Source organism: Sinocyclocheilus anshuiensis, unplaced genomic scaffold (assembly GCF_001515605.1).
Source record: "Sinocyclocheilus anshuiensis isolate Anshui unplaced genomic scaffold, SAMN03320099.WGS_v1.1 scaffold659, whole genome shotgun sequence".
Taxonomy (NCBI): domain Eukaryota; kingdom Metazoa; phylum Chordata; class Actinopteri; order Cypriniformes; family Cyprinidae; genus Sinocyclocheilus; species Sinocyclocheilus anshuiensis.
In genome coordinates, this window is record NW_015549698.1 from 880,637 (window position 1) to 890,703 (window position 10,067).

A 10,067-nucleotide genomic window follows, 5' to 3' on the forward strand; every position below is an offset into this window, starting at 1 on the left:
TTTATTCAACAATTCGTCTCCTCCGCGTCACCCTGGCGCCATTTTTGAGAGTATCACATGCATAAATAACGTATGCAACGTATGTACGCGGACATGTTGTTTACGCTTTGATCTGAACATAAACAACATATCCGAAGATGAACGAAAGGCCTTACAGGTTTGGAACGACATGAGGGTGAGTGATTAATGACTTAATTAATGATTTTTTTAGTACAGAGTACAGATTTTTGGTTGAACTATCCCTTTAATTCAGAGCTACATTGAATGAAAAATCACTAATTTAGCCTACTTCTGTCAGTTTGGACCTCCATAGTAGTTTGATGAGTGTGTGCATTACAGTGGATGTGTTGTGGTGTTTTACAGGTTGGGCCGAAGGGGAAGGTGATTGGCATTGATCATATAAAGGAGCTTGTGGAGGATTCTATAACTAATGTAAATAAAGACGATCCTAGTTTGATCTCTTCAGGGAGAATCAAACTCAATGGTTGGTCTGATTACCCATCTTTGGTCTCTCACAATTGTGTTTTATAATGTATCCATTTTCTAGGTATGCAGCAAAATTTTGGCTGATTTTGATTGGCCAACGGTCAATACTATTTATATGCATTTATTAGGGATGCAACAATACAGTTAGTCCATGGTTCAATACGTACCTCAGTTTTTAACCATCGTTTTCGGTTCGGTTTGTTTCTGATAGCTTGGCACATCAGAGTGTTTTTTGCAACAAATTAACAACAAAAAACTCCTGTAAACCTCTGTACACTGGAAAAAGCGTGGATTTTTATATTTCTGTTTAACATTTCTTTTGAGAGAGGAATTATTTTTCCAACTTTTACCCAAAATAGGATGGATTGGCCATTATTGAGCGCTATAAACACATGTAATGTGTGTTTCATTCATACTGGACGCCAGAGTGCGCCCTTGTGCAGAAAATCCACATATGCATCATAGAAATAACACTTATGGCATTCCAGGAAATCCCTAATATGGATAAAGGCATCGCTATCGCTGTAACTGAATAAAAAGAAGATAAAACGTTAACGTTTTGAATGATGAAATTTAAGGACAATAAACACTAAACAAGTTATAATGTTCTCTTTTGCTGGACAACAGGTTTAGAAAGTCTTATTATTGTCTGTCATTACAAGGGAAGATGCTCGGCATGTGTTGCTTTTTCAAATATAAGAGGGGAGGGGTTTCCTCATTTCAGCACGTGAACTCACCGACACACAAACAGCCAATTCTGAGAGAAATAAAACACACCGATATTATTTAAATGCAAAACCGAAAAACCGCAATTCACAAGCGCGTATTGAACCGTGGATGTCGTACAGAACGGTTCGATATTATATCAAGAATTGTGACATCCCTAGTATTTATACATATTTAAATTATTTTTTTCACATATTTTATCACATTTAAATTCATTTCTCAGACTTTTTTTCCTCAGATTTTTTTTTTAAGTTGTGACATTTATCAGACAAATTTACATTCAGAGACAGGCCATAGGAATAGAACAGAACAGCTGTGTTATCCTGTAATGTTGTCTGTATGTGTGCAGTTGGAGATGGAAGAATGGGCTATGAGGAAGAAGCACCTTTTGACGCCATACATGTCGGAGCCGCAGCTCCCACAGTGCCACAAGCAGTATGTTTTCTTTGAATCACAAATACACTTTGATGCCTAGCCATATTTGTACCTTAAGCCATATCTTTAAAGGAATAATTCACTCAAAAAGTAGAATTTTGTCATCATTTCCTCACCATGTATCTGGATCTTCACATGTATGTGTGTTTGTTTGTGTTGTAGTTGCTGGACCAGCTAAAGCCAGGTGGGCGTCTGATTCTGCCGGTCGGGCCAGCAGGAGGGAACCAGATGCTGGAGCAGTATGACAAATTGGAGGATGGCAGTACCAAAATGAAGCCACTGATGGGCGTGATTTACGTGCCTTTAACAGACAAAGACAAGCAGTGGTCAAGGTGGAAGTGACTTCCTGTCCTCTGTCCCCTCTCTCTCTCCTAGGGCACAGGTGAAATGGTGTGGTCCGGAGCAGACAGAGGCTGCATTTGCCGCTTGTCCTCTTTTTTGCTGCGCCATACCATGATGAACAGCTGCACAGTGTTTTTTTTGTCTTTTTTTAACTGTAACCCACCAGCCTGATTTGACCAAAAAAAAAAAAAGAAAAATGTTTTAAATTTCTGGTTTGCCATTAACTGCTGGAATGGGCTTGAGTTTTTTTTCTTTCCCCTCTAAAATGCTTTCTAAATGATGAGACATGAAAGCATGAAGACATCAAAACCTATTTAGATTTGGCATTATGGCTTTGTTCACACTGGCAGCCCAAATCTGATTATTAAGGCAGATCAGAGTCAATTCCAGCAAAAAAAAATTTCATTCATTTATGACATCACTTAAAGGGGTCATATGATGCTTTTTTAAAGATCATTATTTTGTGTATTTGGTGTAACAGAATATGTTGACTGCAACTTCAGGGCTCTTATCTATTCACGAACAGCTTGTAACACTCCAAAGAGAAAGGAAAACTTGAAATCGCATCATATGACCCCTTTAAAACTCAACAAGAGAAGCTTAGAAAGTCTCAGTTCCTGAAAATACATTCTAATTAAATTGATTACAATTTGTGTTGCTATAATTTGCGAGACCAGTAATTGCCCCCAGCACAATTGCACAGCTAATTTCCCCTTCAGATTTCCACCCTGTTAGCCAGCTGCCATTGTGACATGTATGTAATGTCATATACAGAGCTGAGCATTAGTGTGTAGATGTGAATGTGTAAAATAATGTGTTCTTGCATTAAATGCAGTATTTACTGTCTGTTTTTGTAGAAGAAAGTATATTGGCATCGTGTTGACGCCTACATTGTGACTATAGCAACCAATATAAACACACCAGATATCGAGTCCACTGTCTGAATCCTGTTTCATCAGTGGCAAAGTGCAGACCAGTGCAATTTGAAAAACAAATTGCATGCAGTTTGAACACAGTCTATATTGCATATTAAAGGGTTAGTTCACCCAAAAATGAAAATTAGCCTAGGTGTATATGACTTTCTTCTTTCAGATGAATCCAATCAGATTTATATTAAAAATTGTCCTGGCTCTTCCAAGCTCTATAATGGCAGTGGGCGGGTGTTTCTGTTCAACAGTCCAAAAGAAGTCAAATAAAGTGCATCCATCCATAATAAAACATGCCTCGCACGGCCCCAGGGGGTGTATAAAGGCCTCCTGTAGCAAATCCATGTGTTTTTGTAGAAAAATATCAATATTTAAAATGTTATAAACACTAATCACGTTCCGTGTTCATCACTAATCACCAGCGCGTGCGCTATGCCTACGTCATCCGCCCTGAACGGCTTCCGCCTACAGTTAGCGGAAGTGAGAGAAAAGTGTTTATAATGTTTTAATTATGGATATTTTTCTTACAAAAACGCATGGATTTGGTACAGGAGGCCTTTATTCACCCCCAGAGCTGTGTGAGGCATGTTTTATTATGGATGGATGCGCTTTATTTGACGTCTTTTGGACTGTTGAAAAAACACCAACCCACTGTCATTATAAAGCTTGGGAGAACAAGGACAATTTTTTTAATATAAATCCGATTGGATTCGCCTGAAAGAAGAAAGTCATATACTGTACACTGAGGATGCCTTGATGGCAAGTAAAACATTGGCTAATTTTCATTTTTGGGTGAACTTAACCCTTTAATACCTTTAAGATTGCTGAAACTAATTGTTGCATGTGTTTTGTTTACACTGTATGCACGTCAGTCGTGATGGTTTGTATGATAACATCTTGTTGTGCATCTTTGATGTTCACAGTAACTTTATTTTTCTGTTTTTTTTTTTAGGGATGAACTTTGAAAGGATGATCTGGCAATACTCATCGCACCATATGCACACACACACACAGACACAGACACACACACACACAAAAAAAACTATTTGTGGTAGTCAAACCAGTGTGACTTTGAAGGGAACTGACTTCATACATCCTCTAAAAATCACCTTGACGCCAAGTGCTTAAGGCTAATTGCTCAAAAATGTGAAGAATGTCACATACTACACACACACACACACACACACACACACACACACATCCAAATGGACTTCACTGAGGAGAGGTTGTATAAATGCTCTATTTCCATACCTGTGACAGTCTGACGGTCGTGAAAGATGGATGTATTGATCAGATTCTTTTATTTAAAAAGGAAAAAAGTGGAACAGGGCTTTGTGCTGAGATTTTCATGCCTGCAGTTTGAGAATTGTGTGAATGCATGTAATGTAAACAGAACACGGGGGCCGGCCTTTGTGCTGAATCTAGCCTGTGATTAAAACATAATTCACTGCTACATTATGTGTAGGGATGTCTTGGCTCTACAAATCCGTGTTCATAGTAATGGCTTGTGTTTTCAGCTGAAGCATGTGACACCCAGGCAAAATAAACCACTTATCATTCGATAATTTTATCAGAGGATTCTAGAGTAAGCCACAAGAGGCCATGTGTTACAATGATTTTACCATGGTTATGGGATGCTCTTCGGTTTGACGCAAAGCAATCCTCTTTAAAATCAGTATAGCACAGTTTCAGTGGCTCAGTATGGGATAATGTACAGTCAGCTGGTCATTATAGCAAACTGAACCCCTAACACTAAGCAGAACTGTTATTCCTGGATGCTTACCAACCAAATAACATGTAAATAACATGAATTATTGAAAAGTTGAAAACATTTTAATATGTGAGAAGAAAGAGTGCAGAATGATATAAGAAATTGTTTATCTGGGACAATGGTCAATTATTCTCTTTAGCATAATTAGAAAAATATGTACAAACCACAGAATGCTGCCATTAACCAATCACAATCAGGTATTTCACAGATCTGAGTCTAATAATTGCTTTTAGAGCAGCAGCAACGGAAATATGATAAAAGACTCCAATGTTAAATAAATAACTACCTTTATTAATAAAAATGAACGATTATACCAATGTAATAATAGAAACATTTCTCCAGGCAAGTAATATAGTCCATTAGCTATAACTTTAGGCTGTTTACAGTTGCCAAGCAATTCAGCAACAGGTGTGTGTGTTTAGAGGTTTTGCAACAGGTATTTTACAAGGCGTATTCAATCAGACTCTACAGTCTGAACTATAGTTTATACACTATATTGCCAAAAGTATTGGGACACCCCCTTCTAATGAACAGGTTTGACTACTTTAATAATTTCCATGAGTACAGATCTTAATGTTTAAGCATATAATGGGAATTGTGTGCTTCTAATTTTATAGCAACAGATTGGACAGGACCCTTTTCTATTCTAACATGACAATGCCTCTGTGTATAAGACAAGGTTCAAAAAGAAATGATTGAATGCAGACCTTGAGCCAAGTACACATGGGGACAGTCATTTTAGACACTTCCAAAACTGTTGCAACAGAGATGGAAATACAATTTTTAAATACATGAATTATGTATGCATCTTTTTGTTGCCACACTTTGGTGATGAGTTTTTGACTCGAGGTCTGCATTTAAAGTCACACCAGAGGTGTTCAGCTGGCTTTCTGCAGACCAGTCAAGTTCTGTCAGGACCGCTATCGTCAAAGATGATTGACAATTAGCATACAGTTTGGATTGGCGGTATGGTTCTGTTCGGCCAGAACTAACGCTACGCTTGAATTCTTCCACACTGACTGAATCAATCATTTCTTTTTGAACCTTGCCTTATACACAGAGGCATTGTCATGTTAGAATAGAAAAGGATCCTGTCCAAACTGTTGCTATAAAATTAGAAGCACACAGTTTCCTAGAATATCATTATATGCTTAAATATTAAGATTCGTACTCATGGAAATGACGAAAGTAGTCAAACCTGTTCATTAGAAGGGGGTGTCCCAATACTGTTGGCAATATAGTGTATGGCGTATAAATCGAAATTTTAGAAATCAACTCAAGAATACTAAAATAATTTTGTCACTATGTTGTTCCAACCTCATATTATTTTCTTTGTTTTGTGAAACACGACAGATGCTTTTCCGCATGATGAAATTTGATGCTTTATATCATCAACTTTTAAAAAGTTTGTGTTAATAATATATAAATATATATAATATATATATTTATAAAATATATAAATATAAAATATCATAATCGTCGCCTTTAGATTTGATGTTGTGGAACCCAAACAATACTGGTTCTCGTGTTCTCGGCAAGTATGATAAACATGAGATTTGAGAGCTACTGTATGGCGGAAGGGAAGATTCAATCTAAAGCCTTGGATTAGACAGAATGCACGAGTTGTATGGATGGACTACTTTTATGGTGTCCTTGGAGCTTGACAGCAAAAATCATCATCCACTTTCTTTATTTGGAAAACAGAATCTTGGAACATTTCATGTATTTCACAGAAAAAAGAAAATCATACAGGTTTGGAATGATATGAGCAGAGTTGGGTCACAAGTTTAGAGCACAACTGTAGCAATATTACTGCTCGCTTTGAAATGTGTTTCACATCACTGCACTGCTCAAAATAAGCGTGTCTATATTATCTAACATGCAGCAAGTAAAGTTCCACTCAGATCCATACTTGCATACCCAGCATTGAGCTAAACCTTCAGTGGTCATTTTGATTGTAAGCGGTTTTCAATGCCAGTTCTCTGTGCATGTTTGTGTGTTACCTGCACGCACAAACGTGGCTTTTGACAAATAAACTCACTGCTAAGCAATGATCTGTTCATTCACTGGTCTCTTCTTTCACACAATCTCACAGTCTGAACTATAGAGAAGCAACCAAATTGCTTCTCTGTCAATCTCCTAGGTTTGTTTTCACTTCTCAGTATACCTTTAACAGAATCTGTCAGATCGCTACCACTATGAAGAGCAGTCTGTTCAAACACAGATGAAATGGAAGAGTGCCACAAAGCCTGCCCTTTATTCACCTTGTACATGCTTCTTTTTGGTGGTTCTCAACTGTTCACATTGCAAAAATGGGGGACAGGTTTGTTCTGATAGAGTCAGAAAAAAGTTGTTCAGTGCAAATTAAAAGCAGCTGAACATTTAATTGGACATAGAATAACAAATTACATAAGTTTATCATCTATTAATTAAGAGGAGAAAACAATTCCTCTGTATTTTTGGCTTCCAAAGGTTGGGCACAATCAGACTATATTGTGGTGTGAATTCTCTAGAAGCTATAGTCGGATCCCACGGCAAGAAATGTTCATCATCAAAAACCATGAACAATAAAAGAGAAATATTACTAATTTCTTAGTAATTATGGTGATGTGCTAGGTTGCGCTTTCATTTCAAAATTTGTTTCAGTAAAATCTGTGGGAAAACCTAACTTTCACTAAAATGTAATTATTGTAATGCACTATTGGCTGCCTTGATTCTGTTTAAAAATAAGCTGCATTTGTTGAACATGCAGCAGCTTGAAAATCTAGCCCCATTTATTGGTGCCTTTATTTGTAATCCAATAACCATAAAATGGATTAAAATCTATTACTTTTTTACATTTTTTAACTATTTTATTTATTTATGCAAATTAACATGTTACATTTATGGCATAGAACTGTACACAGAATAGTTATGAAATTTGGCACACAGAAGACAGTCTGAACATTTACCATTACAAATTCGAAGTCTGTTTCTCAAACCTTCTAGCACCAGCAATAGCTCAAACTTTCACTTACGTTTATGCTAATAACTATTGTACTGTAATGGCAATGGCAATGGCAAATTTATTTATATAGCACCATTAATTACAACCCATGGTTGTCCAGTGTGCTTTACAACAAAATAAAAAATGAAAACACAAAAACACATTTACTTGAAAATACACAAAGTATAATAAAAAACAATAAAATGTAAGGCAGGAAAGTGTTAATACAGATTATAAGCCTTGTCAAACTAATACGTTTTAAAGCTAGATTTAAAAGCAGATATAGAGGGGGCAAGTCTGATTGTGATAGGTAATTCATTCCAGAGTCTGGGGGCAACTACAGAGAATGCACGATCACCTCTACACTTATACTTCGACCAACAAGGGTCTCTGTTTGGAAGACCGAAGTGATCTGGTGGGAAAATGTTCAATCAACAGGTCAGAAAGGTAAAATGGGGCCATACCATTCAGAGATTTGTACACTATGAGTAAAATTTTAAAATCAATTCTGTGGCACACTGGTAACCAGTGCAGAGAGCGTAAAATTGGAGTGATGTGGTCCCGTTTTCGAGTACCCGTAAGCAGTCTGGCTGCTGCACTTTGAACTAACTGTAATCGGGACAGCGCTGATTGGCTAATCCCAACATATAGAGAATTACAGTAATCCAGCCTGGAGGATATAAAGGCATGGATTACTTTTTCAAAATTTTTGAAGGAGAGAAAAGACTTTACTTTTGATAGCATTCGCAACTGAAAAAAGCATGATTTCACCACCAAGTTTATCTGCTTATCAAATTTCAGAGACTCATCAAAGACAACACCCAGGTTTTTCACCGATGTCTTCACACATGAAGACAGCCCACCAAGATTTGCTTTGGGATTATGAATTGAAACTGAAGGACCAAAGACTATAATGTCTGTTTTACTCTCATTAAAATTCAGAAAGTTTAGAGACAGCCAGGACTTTACATCTGACAAGCAAGCCCTGAGAGTGTCCAAACCGTCTGAATTACGTTTTAAGGGCAGATAAACTTGGGTGTCATCAGCATAACAATGCAATGACAGCTCATACTTCCTGAAGATAGAACCAAATGGGAGCATGTATATTAAAAAAAGAATGGGAGCCAAAATGGATCCCTGAGGAACCCCACATGATAAAGAAGCAGCACTAGAAAAATGATCTCCAATATTAACTGAAAAACTTCGATTAGAAAAATAAGATTTAAACCAATTTAAGGCACTACCCTTAATGCCTGCGCATTGCTCCAACCGAGCAATAAGAACTTTGTGATCGACCGTATCAAATGCAGCAATCAAATCTAGGAGCACAAGCACAGCATAGTCGCCAGAATCGCAGGTTACTAAAATATCATTTAAAACTTTCAACAATGCACTCTCAGTAGAGTGATGTTTTTTAAAACCGGATTGAAATATTTCAAAAATCATGTTGTCATCTAGAAAACCCTGCAATTGCTGTAGGACAATTTTCTCCCAAAATCTTAGCGATAAATGACAAATTTGAGATAGGTCTAAAGTTGGCTAACACTGTGGGGTCTAAGTTCTGTTTTTTAAGCAGGGGGTGGACTATTGCATGTTTTAATAAGTCAGGTACAATACCAGTTTCTAAACAGCGATTTATCATAAACAAGAGCTGTGGACCAACTACATCATAAACTTGTTTAATAAAATATGGAGAAATTATATCAAGATATATGTAAGACCTAGAAACAATATTCACATGCACAAAATGGATTCAATTTGGAAAATCTACTTTTAAAAATTGTGCTAGATGATTCATTGGATCTTCACAGAATTTAGCTACCTTATCATTAGATCATGCTGGCCAAAAGTTGTTAAAAGACCAGGGCTGCGTTTCCCGAAACCTTCTTAACGCTACGTCGTTCGCAAGTTATACCTTAAGTTGTACCTTTACGTTAATACGTGTTTCCCCGACACGTTCTTAGTTAAGTATACCTTCTGTAAGTAATTCGTTCGTAAGGTTAGTCTGGACCACTCTTAGCTATACCTTATCGCTGTTCACAGCTCACTCCGCTAGTGGCCACCACTGTGCAAAAACCTTCTTCACATTTCAGTCGATACGATTGTAATTCTGTGGCAAGAAAAAGTGCAGAACCAAATAAATATTACAATTCTAAAGTTGTAATACACCCAGTGTTCAATTAGTGTTCAATTAATTGAAGTGTTTTTATGCAAAGAATAAAACTGTCATTATACTGATGGTTGTTAGTTTTTCCATTATAATATACAAAGGCACATGGGCTGGCAAACAATTAGGCAGCACATAATTAAGAGTATATTTAAAGGGAATGACTGTGACGGGGAGTTTGGTCAAACTATGGCAGCGAGACAGCGAATAGTTGTCCTAAATCAAAGA

The 10,067-nt window shown here is 37.0% G+C and overlaps 1 protein-coding gene across 3 annotated transcripts in view; it reads left to right on the forward strand.

Moving 5' to 3' along the window:
• The window catches only part of pcmt (protein-L-isoaspartate (D-aspartate) O-methyltransferase), a 13,547-nt gene extending 9,248 nt beyond the window's left edge, over positions 1-4,299 (forward strand). Inside the window, exons 5-9 of one of the 3 annotated variants that reach the window (XM_016449844.1) lie at positions 364-484; positions 1,562-1,647; positions 1,810-1,979; positions 3,868-3,914; positions 4,090-4,299. In XM_016449844.1, the coding sequence (XP_016305330.1) occupies positions 364-484; positions 1,562-1,647; positions 1,810-1,979; positions 3,868-3,880 (390 nt within the window). In that variant the 3' untranslated portion in view covers positions 3,881-3,914; positions 4,090-4,299. Of the gene's footprint in view, positions 1-363; positions 485-1,561; positions 1,648-1,809; positions 2,030-3,867; positions 3,945-4,089 lie in introns of those variants that run through there. The other 2 variants (XM_016449845.1, XM_016449843.1) reach the window with 2 other exon arrangements.
• The last annotated feature ends 5,768 nt before the right edge of the window (positions 4,300-10,067 follow it).